Raw genomic sequence first — 15,313 nt, forward strand, 5'->3', positions numbered from 1 at the left:
ACATAGGAATAAGTCAGTGCTTTTCCCATGTAGTAATTCTTTTCCTTTATACTACCACACTGAGGAAATGTCAGGAAACAGCTGGAATGAGGATCTTCTTCCACTCTTCCTAAAAAGAAGTAAAAGAAGCAGCAAAGTCATCCAGCAACTGTGCTAAGCAGCTTGAACATTGCCAGCAGCAGGAGACGCATTCAGAACTACTTGACACGGATAAATTTGGAGCAGTTAGGAAGGAGGGAGACCAGGCATTTAAAAATCAACAGGGATGGAACCCAAGGCTGCCTTCGCCAGTTGGGGAGCTACACCCAGTAAGCATTACTGCCTTTGGAAATAGTTTCAAGAGCAAAGCAACAGGAAATGTCAAGCCACTATCACTGAACAGCAGACATGCCTCATGCTACCAGAGTCAAGATGTCAGAGTGTCAAATACGGGAATAAAAGTAAAGCTTACTGTCTCTGCCTTTTCATGTGGCAAATTCCATAAATATGCATAATCCTCCACCCCAGGCCTGACTGATGGGCCTATTCAGCCACTGTTTTCTAGCTTGCGTGTGTGCTTTTTACCCCCTCTCCAAACTTCTAGTTCATTTTGTTCCACCTGTGATGTCCCAGCATAAAACTGCACGACTGATATCTGACCTGTGGTGTGCAGAGCCCTGGGAGCCCACGGGCGGCTCGGTGGGGATCAGCAAAAGGACTTTACCATCAGTTGGCTTCAACATGCACTATAGGAGCTTGAAAAACTGTGTGGCTGAGAAAACTCCATGGAAATTGTCAATATCTGCAGACTGTGAAAGTGACAACTATTAGTTTAGACATTAAAATCTTTGAGACAGAGCTCATCTTTTAAACATCTCCTAGCAGATGGAGACTACTGAGCTAGGACTTGGGAGAGCTGGCTGATTTTCCTGGCTCTATCACTGGGTAACAGGGAAAATTACTGGATTGCTGACAGTAGCCAAGTTATTTATCATGCAGCCTTGAGATTCTTTACCTGTAGCATCAAGATGGTCGCAGGGAACACCTGGAAAGCTTAACGAGCCCTATGAACGAGCAAAGCACCAACCTCTGCTAAGGGAGACCAGCACGCTGGAGTCGTACCGATTGACACTGCTATCAAGGGCTACCACTACAGAAAAGACAAATAACAGAGCCCATAAAATTTCACAAGAGCAGCCTGCATATCTGCCATGCCCCCGTATTTGAGTCTCACACTGATTTCCAAGGTCTTATTTTCCCAAAATGTGAAGAATCATTACATCCTGTGGCCAAATGAAGTGTCTGAAGACATTTTTACCAAATTAAGCTGTCTGAATATTGGAGGGGAAATGAGGCTGAAACAATAGCAAACTGAACGCCAGAACTGAAACATGGGACTTCAAGCTACGTCTAAAGCTTTCCTTTTTTAAGGTTTTTCCAACACAGTCACTTATTCTTCAATTTGTATGTTAAAGAGCACCTCAAGGATGGGGGAAAAAAAAATCTTCAGGTAGATCAAACTTCCCAGGACGTATTTCTTCCAGGAGGAGTTAACATAGATATTTAATGTCCAGGAATTCAAAGTGCACTGAAAAAAAAAAGGAGAAGCGAAGAGAAATTTCCAGGGCTAACTGTGTTACAAATTTTCACTCTGAAGATCAAACTGTCATAAAAACAGCCAGCCATCTTTTGGCCATAAGAGAGCAAATAAAATGCAGGCTTTGTGGTCTCAGAAGCTGCCTTTGGCAGCAAGCTCAGGAAATCTCTCTTCTTGCGAAGTCCCAAAACCTACTCGGGGCAACATCTACTGCCTGTGCACACACAAAAATAACAACAGGGCCAGCTCCCTCCTGTGTTGAAACACACTGTGTCTGGATGGCTAAACCCCCCGAGCTCCCACTGCCCATGAGTGTTTCTGGAATCCAGAGCCCGTTTTGGCGGCTGATCGAGGGAGGCCTGGGGCGGCCCCCACACTTGCAATTCGGGAGCTGTGTGGGGAGTCTGGGGGTCCCTCTTCTTGTGCTCTACAGGAAATCTCCTGCTGTCCCTGCTCTTCTCTTCTGGTTGCTGTCTCTCTAGGCAGCTTCTAATTACCCTTGGTCTGGAAGCACATGGAGAACTGAGAGCCAAGGGAGATCATGCATGTGCTTAAAGCAGTCCCTGAGGCATTTCTGTCCCAAGGGCATCTGCTGACTTTTCTCTTTAGTATGAGTAACCGCTAAAAAGGGATCTTACTTCTCTGGGATTCCATCCACAAATACCTCTCTAAAATAGGATCATCTAAAATAAGATTATCTGAGCTAATGCTGTTTTGCACCAATGGACTACCAAGCTGTATTCAACTGTGTTTTGAAGAAGGCGGCACAGTAGCATCAGGGAGCAGAGAGGGTACGTGACAGTAGGAAAAAAGGACGCAAGATGGGATGCTGACAAGTAGGCAGCTGGGAGAGGGGAAGGAATCGGATGGGGACAGACATTCTGTAAGATCTTCACAGGCCAAGGCTGCAACAAAGGAACCAATAAGACGATCTATATTTTTTGAAGGAAAGCAATGAAAATTCAACTTCTGGAACATTCTCTTCACTTAACTGAGATGATGAAAAGCAGTTTGACTGCAAGAGCGAACGAACAAACAATCCCTCTGTACCTCTGTCATATCTGTATTTTCCACATACACAGATAGCTTGATGATTCACATGATGCCTGCATCCATTCTGAGCTAGAGTGTTCAAATGCATCCCATTTATATCCGAACTACTGTGTGGATCAGAACTGCGTTGTTAGATGAGTGATACTTACAAGCCTGGCAAAAGCGCAGTTACATATTTCTGAGAATGAATAAGCATAAATAAATTCATAATGAATAAAAGTCAAACATTCGGTTCCCTAATTAGCACCAGATCCTTGAAACTCGGAGGCCAAAAGAAACAACCACCACAAAAATTTGAAGCTGGAATGCTGCCTTAGCTCTGGCTGGATGGTTAAAAAGCAAAATCAGGCAGCTTGGTCTGCACAGCCAAGTTACACGGCTCTGACCACGAGTGCTACAATCGCCTCCAGCAGTCACAGAGACACCAGCACGGTGGCAGGGTACGACAGCCCACAGAATGTCTCGATACCTGTGCACATATACAAGTGCAGCAGCACACACTCTTGTAACGATACAGTTAAAAAATGAATAATGGCATGTGTGGCCCCCATCTCAGCTTTTTCGTGTACATCGTGTTGGAAACGTTCAGCTGTTAGCACAACCCTGACTGTTGATGCGGTGATGAACAGTGACAGCTCAGCATCTGCAAGCAAAATCAGACAGGATATTAACTGACTTTTTTGTTTGTTTGTTTAAACAGTGACTCCCACAATGAAGCCTTGGAGGGCCACCTGCTATCTTGATACAAATAATTACTAGTAATAGAACAAGACACAAAAAAGAAATAAAAAATCTGCAGTTAGTATTTGCTGTATCCAAAATACTGCTTAAAACTCCTTGATCCATAATAGTTTTACCAACCTTGAAACTACAACAGTTTTAATGCAGAATTATAAACTTGGATTACGTTACAGTGGAGCACCTTGTGCTCAACTGTTTTCTTACAGCAGCAACCCCTAAGAGAAATAGGGGAAGGAAGGAGGGGGGAATCAACGCTGCAATCACCTTGGGGATTCTTCCTGTCTCCCCACAGACTTATCTCAGATTTTCCCAAGGTTGGCTGGTAATCAGCTCTAGCTGCCCTACACCAGCTCAGGTAGGTTGTCTACTGGAAATACAGCTTAGACCTACCACATTTTTGTCTCACATGTCTATAGCCAGATTCCATCTTCTAAAGCCAATTATAGGCCTTCATATCACAGCTATTAAATTTTCTACACCTCTGTACAAGGGGGAATGATAAATTAATCTCTGCAGTTGGCTGTAAGGGTACAAAGCTATACACTGAGCAGAAGTTTTCTGTGTAAGAAGACATAAGGCAAAATTACGACAAGATGTTTTCATGGCTTGGCCTGGCAAACTAATGCAGACAAAAACCCTGACAGCCAAATGGTGCGGAAGAGTGAGAATCACATTCAGCAGATTGTCCCAAACCAAGAAGCTTCAGCTCCAGTGCAAGAAAAGCAGGACAGGCAGCATTAGAGGTGCACGTCTCTCAAATACTCAGCACGTCGGAGATAAGGAGAGGGCTGTTCTGCTGAAACCAAACAAACAGGGATGCCTGCTTGGAATTCCTCTGCCTGCAGCCAGCGCACACCGCAGCGCTGCGGCTGCTGAAACAAACACCATCCAGAGAGAAGCACCAACAGAACGAGGAGGACTGGGAGATGTGGGGTGACTCCACTGGTGTATTAAGCCAGAACTGAACTTCTTGCACAGAGATGAGTCAAATGGAATGAATCAACAAAGACAAATAGTTGATCTTTTTGTTAATAATACAGCACCATTGTGCTATAATAACTGTGCTCAACTGCCTGCAGTGCCCTGGCTCTGCCGCCTCCTGACTGCTTTTGCTCACCCTCTCTACTATTCTTGAGTAAGAAAACAGGACTTAAGCCTGCACACATTTAATGCCAGGCATAATACTGAACGATCCCTGTGGGCTGGAGACAAAATGCTCACAAATGTCCAAACACTCTGTATAACTGCCATGTACAGGAACATGCTCATAGGCTGTGTATTGAAAGATTCCCCCTGATAGAATCGTGATGCTCAGGGAGTCCTTTCGCCTCAGCTCACTCACTGTGCCTTGGCCCCAGCGGGGACAGCTCTGCACGTCCCACACAAGCACAGCCCATCTCCTGCTCAATGCTTTGCCTTTTGCCACCTCCCATAAGCTGTTTCTCAAAACCCAGTATTGTCACCCCTGTGTGGATCCAGGGATTGTCTCTGCACTGGTGAACTTGCTTTGCTGGGCAGGAACCACCTTTCGTCCTCAAATGTTTTCATCTCAAAAAAAAACCAACCAAACAAATGAACAAACGGAAAAACTGTTACTGTTTCTTGCCCTGGTTAGGAAATATTGTGTCAAAGCGGTGTACAATAAACAAACATCTTTCAGGATATCAAAGTGTTGAAGGGAAGGATTTTATCTCACCAGAATTCACCACGCACACAGACAGACCCCCCAGCTCCCCACGGGACTGCAGCACCAGCTCTGCCCCAGCTCCCAGCACCGACTCCAAGGCCACTCAGCCCCAACAGCTGCCAGCCCCACCGAGCCCAGGGGCAGGACAGGGATAGCCCGTGAGCCAGCATGTCACTTCAAACGGCCCGTGAGTCCTGGAGAGATGCTCCATGTCTAAAAGTGGGCGGAAGAGCACAGCACCACATCCTGCGGACAGGCACCAAACACAGCTACTGAGACCCGCAGCGATGACGTGCCTCCGAAACAGAGAGAGGCCACGGGAGGCAAATGAGCTGCTGACAGAGAAGAGCCAACAGTTTTAAACTGCCCCGTTCCCCACAGCGCCAAGTTGCTACTTCAGTAGCAGTTGGTGGAGCTTTAAACCACTTCCAATTCACTTGCTGGTGTCCAAGCTGAAATACCATCTGCTCGCTGGGGATGGGGAACCAAAGGCTCTAAGGATCCCACACAGATATAAACGCTGTAAAAAGTATATTATGCACCAGTGACAAAGGGACTTCTGGCATTCCTTCCACTGTCCCGAGACCCTCTTCAACAGACGGCGTGGGGCAATGCACAGACATCTCCGCTGGTTGTCCATCGGGGGACAGCATACACCGCCTTTGCAACAATCCCAGTAAACACCAAACTCCCTTCCTGACACTCATCTGAACAGGCAACAACACAAGCTACAGCAACAGCACCTAATCCAGAAAACACATTTAACTCCATTTCATGGTCATAACATCATTTTACATTCGCAATTACTTTCATCTCAAGCAACCTAAAAATATATTCAAAATTATACTGATGCATCCCTTGATCAACTTGCTTTACCCAAATGCTGAACTTGTTTGCAGGATAAAAGTGCACATCAGCAGTTTTTTACAATTTCGGACTACAAGAAAATAATACAATATCCCACTGGAAGTGCAGAGCATGGTATAGCAGAAAACATTAAAATTTAAACATGTCTATAATTCTGGGATTGCTTGCGAAAGGCATCATGAAATCCTGAGTGACCGCATTAAGTACAGACCAGTTAAATACATTTCCTTATAGGCTGTTATAGAAACCAGTTCTGAGCTGGCATGCAAAGCCTTCAGCCAAATATTTTATATAGCTTCTAACACACTATATTTGTCTTTAGAAACCAGCAGTTTGCGTTGACCATCAGTGAACCTTACTATTCAAGCAACCACATTTTCAGCTCCTAACTATGCATTTGGCCAGTACCAAAAACTGAGAGACGTATGAAAAGATTCCTCCACAAGCTTTAGAAAACTTCATCCTATCTGTCCAGATCTAATATTTTTTCAGACACTATACTAGGACCAAGCACAATGAAAATTTGCAACAAGCATGACAAGCAACGAACTTGCTGGAAGAACAATTTAAGATTATTCAGGTTGCAGATGCAGTTTAAAGAGAAATATGAGAGCAATCTACAACCTCTATTTCATTGGACTAGCAGCCAAGATCGTGGCTGTGATGAAGAATTACCTGGATTAAAGCTGCGTCAGGGGCAGGTTTCACGGCCTGCACCGAGCTCTGTGCTAGTCTGGTTAAATCCCTGCTGGTACCCAAGCCAATTGTTCCAAAATAGCTTTCATTCAGAAAGCAAACTGACTCCTGCAGGTCGGAGGACCACGTGCAGGTTTGGGGAAGCCTTTCCAATGAGCCGTTTGTTCAAAAAGACAAACTCTTCAGGGCAAACTCCAAAAAAATGTCATCCAAAATTAATCTCAGGCTAAAAGCATCACTGTTACTGCAATTGGTGTCTTAGACTCATTTTAACGGCCAATAATCACAGCCAAAGCAGCATATAAAATCTGTGAAGACGGCAAAGTAATAACAGTTGCGCTAACCCACTTGGAAACATATCACGGGGCTGAAATAACAGGTTGAGGCATATAACCTGTATATATATCAAGTGTAGAGACCTAACTGAAAAGTAACAAGAAAGAAGAATTTGTTGAAGAAAAAAACTCCACAGTTCCTCATAAATCAGGTGGAGATCCACCAGGAAAGAAGAGATCATATGCCACATGAGGGAAGCTCCATCTGCCCAGCATTCAGAGCCTCAGACATCCCAGTTGGTTTTAACTGCATCAGATGCTGGAGGATTTGGGGGAAAAACAACTTGGCATAAATCAAACAATGTACACTGATTTTTCTTGTCAATTCAAGCACCAATCCTCCTGCCTTCATCAGGACTCACTCTGAGCCCTTTTGCCAGTTCTGATCACATCCTCCCCCTTTCTCTAAGGCAGTCTTCCTTTCCAAGTACTTAGATCCATCTCATAGACACTGTTGCAAATTGCAAAAGAGGAAATGAGTCAATATGGGATGGAAATGCTAACTGATCTCCAAGAAGAGTTGTGTGCCTTTGAAAATGCACATTTCCACCAGAGTAATGCCAGATAAAGTTGGTATGAGGGATACAACCTTGGAGGAGAGGGAAAAGGAGAAAAAGTGAATTCCCAGCTTAACTTTTTAACTGTACTTTCCCCTCTCTCCTAAGCAGTACTTACCCATACATTTAACTATCCGCATTCGCATCTTAAGCCTCAAGTTACAACTTTGCTTGCCTTTCACTGTCCATTTTCACTTTCTGTAATCCCATACTGTATGCAAGAATAGAGCCCTCTACAGTCTGCTGATGCAAAACATCATCAAAATACATTGCTCAGTTTTTGCAGCAGAAATTTTGTTCCATTCCTTAGCAGGGAAAACGTCAAAGAAAAAACCAGAACGTATCATCACGTTGGTTTAAAGTACAAATATTATACTAACATACATCATTGCATTCTCTTCTCCCTTTATAGTCTGCTCCAACAGAATACATCAGTGAAGCAATACAAAATATTTATTTTAAATGCAACCAAATCTCTCAACAGGGAGCAATTGCAGAAATCAATCTCAGGTTGCTCATACAAAAATTAAGCACACGAAGTTCTCAAAGAGCATTTACTGCCAAATTTCTAGTTGAATACTTTTTAAAAGCCAATGCGCATTTATTTCTCATTTTTATGTGATAATATATAAACAAAACAGCTAATCAATAAGGAAGAGAACATTTTTCTTCTTGCTATAATTAGACAGGAAAAGGTTCTTAATTCCTTTTTCAATATTTCATGTTTATACCTCTGAAGGAAAAACACATGACCAATTTTCTCCACATTGGTATTTCAGCCAGAACTGATTTTTTGCACTTTTGTACTCAGAATGGTATTCGGTCTCAAGGCACAAGCATTTTGTTCAGTGCTGCTGCTGAAACACAACAAAGACAGGATTTCCAAGTGCCCACCAGCCTCAGCTCGCTTTGGAAGGTGGAGGGGAGGGCTCAGCATGGCACTTACTTTTTACTTTTCAGGCAGCCGTAGAATCCAGCCATGGTCCTTCCCGGGAGGCGTGTGTGCATTTATTCCATCCTTGCGTGCAGATGCCAGCACAAAGAATTCAGCAGCTTCGCGTCCCGCTCTCCGAGTGCCCACACACGCGCACAAGAAAGCCAGCGTGCCGATGCAATTACTTGCCAGATAAAGTTCCTGATCTGAGGCCCTCAGACTCTGCTGAACGGGGTCCAAGGAGGGCTGTGCCTGCTCCGTACATGGTTATGAATTGTTAACTCCCCCTTTTCCTGCCTCCTTCCAGCTCTTGGTTAAGCACAGCATCCTAAGTGTAAAATACCATATGGTATTTGATTCTGCCTCCCCGTGGGACTAATGAGAGGCTTGGTTGTAATTAGGATTTGAAGAAGCCCTGAGGAGATTAATTGTTATTGTTATTTTTTAGACAGAGAAAGGCTACAGGAAGTACTTGCAACATCTTTGAAATAATGACTAAAAACTGTAATAATTCTCCAGTACATAAGGGGTGCATTGGACCTTCCAGAACAGGCATTATCCCACCTCGATGTAAATCACAATCTATTCTAACAAGCTACTCTGCACATAAACAGAGAAGAAAACAAAACAACAAAACTGCAATATTGCAAGGTCGGGCAAAAAGCTCTGGAGTTTAAAGTAGTCAGCGTGCTGTATGAGAAGAATACTGTCTGGTGATGCCCTCTGACAATACACGCAACAGTCGTCACTCGCCAGCACAACCAAGGGGACCCTCACTGGGTGCGGAAGGAGGAAAGTGGGTCTGGTTTAATACTGGGGAACATAAACCTCAAACAGCTTCATTCCCGGGGCTGACCCAAGCCCTGGGGACAACATAGCTGCACACATTTCCAACACTACATTGCATTAAATTCATATGGCAATGAATCTGCATCACAGCTGTTAATGACCTCTGCTGAGGTGAACGCAGAGAGGTGAGGCAAGACATTCCTTGGGCTGCCTGTGCAGCGCTGGGAGCATCACAGCCAGTAACAAGGTGTTAGCTGGTGCCTGGAGTTGCATGTTTGGTAAGAATCGCAGCTCTTGATTAAAAAAAACACATACATATGTAAATCCAGTAGGTTCATAACTCTTATTTGTATTTCTCAGCTAGTATATAATATTTGAATGCTGGCAAGACAGTATTATGTGAGTATTTCTATATGAGCTCCTCTTAAAGGTGTTGAGTAGCGAGACCGGATTTAAGTTGGAGCAGTTCTTCTGGAATACTTGAAAAAAATGTTTTCTTTTAACACCTTTCCTGTAAGAGAGACATGAAGTTTGAGAAATGCATCTCTGTGAGGAGCCCCATAACTGACCCAGCTACAGCAGATTCATAATGGGGCCGAACTTTGAAATCTGTGAACAGACAACTCCATTTCTCTATTTTCTACCAAGCCCACTACACAAAGGAAAGCCGTGACACAAATAGTAAATGGCAGCAAGTGCAAGGGCCATCACAAACAGGAACCAAATCATATTCCAGTCCAGTTTCCCACTTAGCAGGAAAGAAAGCCTCTACGAGCTGCCAGCTTCAATGCCATCCACAGAAGAACCGCAAATCAAACCTGATCTCAAGCAGATACACTTTTTCTCGCTTGGGTAAAGACAAAGAAGCAAAAATACAGTAGCACTAGTTCAAGTTTTACCCAAATGGGTTTCACTGTTGTCCTGAACTACCGCATTTGTCACAATGACTTTGCGCTGAACCCCTAATAGTAACAGCAAAAGGCTGGCTAGAGAGCATTCGTCTCCACCTGCCAGAAAAGCCCATCGAAAAAAAAAATCAAGACTCTGGTTATTGGGTAACAACCACCAAGAAGGAATTCCTGGAGATTACTGGAGAAACCTTCTGACTGGCTTAACGTACAAAACCTTGGATGCAGGATTGCATCTGAAATCCGCCTGGCATTTAGTTCAGAAAATGCTGCCAACAGAAACGTTTATAGTAAGAAATGAAGGAGACCTCATGAGAAATTCACATTTGTATTTAAAAGCAAGAAAGATCAAATGGCCTTTCAGTGGGAAGGCCCAACCCCTAAAGCCAATGGAAGGGTGAAATCCTGATGGCTTTCGAAGAATTTTGTCTCTTTAACTGGTGTAGAATACAGCCCACGAACTGCAAAAGATCAGATTTTTTGTGAACACGAAGCAGATTCCCTGTCTCCTAAGCTCCTCAAGTGTTTTGCTTTCATAATATGCTTCCTTTCATTTTTTTTTTTCATGTATTTTCGTCTTGAAGTTACTTACTTGAACATGCAGGTTTTCATCTGTTGGTTTTCATTCAGGTCATAGTCCTGTTCCCAAGAACCAGCAGTTTAGCAACACACATTGCACCATCTAGAACCCCCCTTACTTTCCCAGAAGCACAGGTTAGTAAACAATCATTAAAAATAATTACCCCATTGGAGGATTTAATCCTTTTTGATACTTTATCTTTGTACCAGTCTCCAAGCCACTTTATGGCAGCATTTACTACGCACTGCTCGGGCTCTTTATCGCTAGCACAGCTCCAAATGGCTGCACACTGAGCTTCACGGGCACAGATCTGAAACCCCAGACATTGATAGACATCACAGGCTCTGAGTCCACAGGTAAATCAGTGCCAGTAAGTGGGTAGGTGCTGTACCCCAGGTCTGACAGCCAAACAGTCGCTGAGCTACATTAGCTCTTCACTTGTCAAGTGCTAAAGCAAATGGGCTGCTCTGCTGCCAGTTAATTAAAGCTGTTTTCAGCTTGGAAAGCAGATGAACACCAAACAACCACACAATACGGACTTTGGCAAAGTAAAGATGGTTCTTTAAAGACGGGGAAGACAGCAAGTTTAGACACCTGGAAGCTGAATCAGATCTGGATTTCCTCTAAAGTTTGTGGCTTGGCTTTATTGAAATAACCCAGTCTGGGCTCACTTTCATTTGAATTATGGCATTCCCCATCGACTTCTTCAGCCTCACTGTCACTGCTTTCCTTCAACAGCCCAACCTTGCACCACCCCCTGTGATCACTGCACATCCGAATCCATTTGGCCTCACGTTCTGAGCCCGCAGGCGGCACGAGCAGCCCTAACAGAGCTGCCCTCTGCCGCGGTACCGCCAGCTGCGCTTCCCAGCAGGCTTCTTAATGTCTGCAGAGAGAATGAGGGAAGCAAGTCTGGGCAAGGCCCAGCAACCCAACCATTGAGAAACGCTTGCACCAAAATATAGTTCCTAAGAACAGCAAGTTATTTGTTTCATAGGCACTTTCACCTGTGCCACTGCAAAAAAGGTGTCTCCAACGTAAGTAACCAACAGCAACTAGTAAGCCAACGGGGGAACTAAGTGAGCTAATAAACACTGGCACGTTTCCATAGGTACTTCCTACATGTATGCACGTGCATAGGGCACACGCCAGCAGCCTGACAGCAGAGGTGTTAGGAGCTACACACACAACCAGAAATTCAAAATATGTTTCGTGTCCTACAGTTCTACTGCTTTTCTCGCCACCTCTTGCAAATACACCCCTAAGGGCTAACGGTGTCCTGGGCTCCCAGACAGCAAACACTTCGCATGACGTCCGTTCAAGGCTGGCTTGCATGCAGGCAGGACACACACACAGCTCACAGCAGCAGGGACTGACCAGATGTCACACAGTTAGGAAATCCCATGATTCACAGACTGTGTTTAAACATGGATATCTGATAGATTTGTTTTTATTTTCAGGAAAGGATTAAGGTTTCATGTAAATTTTTCACCAAACAAATGTAAAGGTAGGAGTAGAAATCCTACAGCAAACTGACAGCCTGTAGCATTTCTGAGTTCATGTGTATTTTAGTGTCTCTGAACTGATTTATTGTTCACAAGGCCCACTTTGGGCTCTCATTTTTAGCTTTTAACTTCTACCAAATCCAGCCTACTGCCCTCTCTCCCAGCCAGTGTAACAAAGTCACATTTTGACTGCATTCCCCTGGTAAATTTTGCTATTGCAAAAACACGGTGTCTGTTAGCCGAGAATTCACTGGAGGAGGTTTGCGGCTCCCCCGGCACGGTTGCCTTGGGGTGAGCGTCACACAGACTGCTCTGTACGCACCTGGATTTTACATAATGAAGATGCTGAGTGTTAATTAACACGTGTCTTGCAATTGCACCCCGAGTCACATTTTGCACTTTTCGGGTATTTTGCCTCTCTCCACCTTTCCCAGCTCCCGTCGGCCCGAGCACCCCGCGCTCCCGCAGCCCGGGATGCAGCTGCACAGACCGTGCCCCCCTCTTCGGGCAGAGCTGCAAACCCCCGCACAACTGACACATCCTATTCATTTGTTTAACTCTGAAAAAGTAACCCTACCAGTGTGTGCGCATCAACTGAGGTACTTGGGGGCAAAACCAGCAGAATCCAAGTCTAGATGCCAGTTCTCATGTCTTTACCACTGAGTAATGAAGCTCAGGTTAAATGAGAACTTCCGGTCTAGATGTTATGCTGCACTTGATCTTGACTAAGTATTTACAAAAACATGCCATTCCAGCTGAATTGCTTGTAAAGCATTTCTTCCATTATAATTTGTAATAAATCCTGTGCAGAAATCTAACTGTAACATTGCAGGTCACATTCTCCACACCACAATTCTCTCTGTACTTGGCATATGGATTGTTTAACTGTGTGCTAACATAGATGTGACCCTCAGGAAACACTTTACTGAAGCAGAAATGGATTTAGGTTTCTTACAAGTGAGATTCCCAGGCTGGCAAACAGGCCTGGGTTGGGAATTTTCAGTGAAAACCCTTCAGTAATACTAAAGAAACAACTAAACGTGTATCACTGTTAGAAGTTGCAGTATTAGAGCTTTAAACAAACAAGGGGTTGGAATAAAACACAGCACTCTGCAGAAAACAAAGAAGTGGAAATAAGAGGATTTCTGCCTTGCAGAGTTTACACATCCATCTGTGATTAATATTAGGAGGAAAATGAGGGTCAAAGCCCATGTCTGAAACTGAAGGTGTAGCCAGGGACCTCTAACTGTGTACTGTATCAGCTTTTTATTCATGCATATAAGCCTGGAAAAATTTGCCATGATACTTGCTCTGGAGTTTTAATTGCTGCATGTTGATCTAATTATGTCTATTTTTACACTTTGTGTACAGTGTCTGGGATTTTTGTTGTTATTCCCCGTTAGAGGACTTCCTGTAAACTCCTTCAATATTTCAAAGAAAGCAGCAATTTATATAATCTTTTTGACTCCAGTGTTTGGTAATTCTGAATCGTTCCTTGCAGTTTATCACAAACACACTATCTTGACCTCTGAGGAAACAGTGAAGATAAACCTCTATGTGGGGTACCCAGGGCATTACTGAATTCTAAAATATGGCCAAAAAGACACCGGTATGCTAAATCTGTCCTTTGTGTTCCCACAGTCAAACGTGAACTCTTCCTGGATTATCTGGAGATGAAGGTCAGGCCATGTGTCAATCAAAAGGTAATTTCCCCTAGATTTGCAACAGGATCACAGATGTAACCTCAGACTTCAGTGTCAGAAAACGTCAATTGCCAAACAAATAGTACAGATAAAGAGACGGAAGTGTCCGTTCAATCTGCAAGGGTTTATTTGCATATAAATATGTCATTTATTTATAGAGAAAGTAACAGCATCCCTGTATACGCAGACAATATAGCCAGGATGTGCTGCCTCTCAAATATCTGCTTTTTCATCCAACATCATAAATCTAAAAATCTAACATTTTAATGACTGTGAATGAAAAGCAGATTATTTTTGACACAGTGGAAGAGCTTGGTATTTCCTGTGAAAATACTAGCACGGTCAATATTTTATATACTGGGAAACTGTGGTTCTTTTGTCTAGGGGCGGGTAGTGCCGAAGCTGAACAAAGGGGCTCTATTTCTACACATTCTGACTTAAGAAAATACCATGTTAAAAAACACTGAGTTCCAACAACACAACTTTTCCTCCTCGGTGTCCAGGCAGGCACCAATATACAAGACCATCTGGAAAGAAATGTGAGAACACAGTCTGTAGCTACAGGCGCATGGACCAGTGCCTAGTCTAGATGTCAAACGCCAGAGGTAACAGTTACTGAATCTAAATAAATATCCTGAGATTATGTGAATAATGAATTGAGTTTTCTACACCCCATTCTTCCCAAATTCCCCTCTGGGGACAGATCCAGCCAATGTCCTTGCAACACTCTTGCCAAGTTCCCTTGCAGACAGATCAGACTGACATTGCCTGTGCTGTGAGCAGCAATCAAGTTTAATGACTTCCCATGTATATTAGTTTTGCACTAATGTGGACCCACCTCTTCAACAGAGTTACTCCTGATTTGTTTGCACAGGCATAAGCAAGAGGAGAACCAGGGACTCACACATCTGGAATAATACTCCTAAAACCATCAACATCCTGATTTTCAACTGCAACTGAAATAAAAATTCCGAAGCGAAGGTCATCTCTGACACCATCTCGCTGGCTGTCGGCTGAACTCATAATATGAGAAACCACGGAAGCGCAGTTCTGGGGAAAAGGCTGTCTGACTCCAGCGCCTGCAAACACAAGGCTAAAGATAAAGTGATCATTAACCTTCAGAGAAGGGCAGCAGGGTCCCAGCAAGTCCTGTCTGCAGGCTTTATTGCTCCAAGGGGATCTGAACAGAAAAATAGAAGTCCAAACTGCGTGCTCTTGACATTTAATTCAAAGTAGTAGGCAACGGTAACATCTCGCTGTCTTTGTTCACTCTTCTCTGGATAAAGGCACAAATACACTCCCTAGTTCATTTCACAAACTGCAAAATAAGTAGAAAGTATTGAGTATCAATAAATTTACTCCTACCACTTGATATATGCAAG

At 43.8% G+C, this 15,313-nt stretch overlaps 1 protein-coding gene across 2 annotated transcripts in view; it reads right to left on the reverse strand.

Moving 5' to 3' along the window:
- The window catches only part of KIAA1210 (KIAA1210 ortholog), a 40,261-nt gene extending 31,448 nt beyond the window's left edge, over nt 1-8,813 (reverse strand). The window contains exons 1-2 of one of the 2 annotated variants that reach the window (XM_071813499.1): nt 8,459-8,812; nt 7,302-7,406 (exon numbers count right to left, since the gene is read on the reverse strand). Coding sequence is in view for 1 of the 2 variants with exons in the window: in XM_065846649.2 (XP_065702721.1) it covers nt 8,459-8,520 (62 nt within the window). In the remaining variant the exon portion in view is untranslated. Of the gene's footprint in view, nt 1-7,301; nt 7,407-8,458 lie in introns of both variants that reach the window. The other variant, XM_065846649.2, reaches the window with a different exon arrangement.
- Between the last annotated feature and the right edge of the window lie 6,500 nt (nt 8,814-15,313).

The sequence above is a fragment of the Patagioenas fasciata genome, chromosome 11 (assembly GCF_037038585.1).
Source record: "Patagioenas fasciata isolate bPatFas1 chromosome 11, bPatFas1.hap1, whole genome shotgun sequence".
NCBI lineage: Eukaryota > Metazoa > Chordata > Aves > Columbiformes > Columbidae > Patagioenas > Patagioenas fasciata.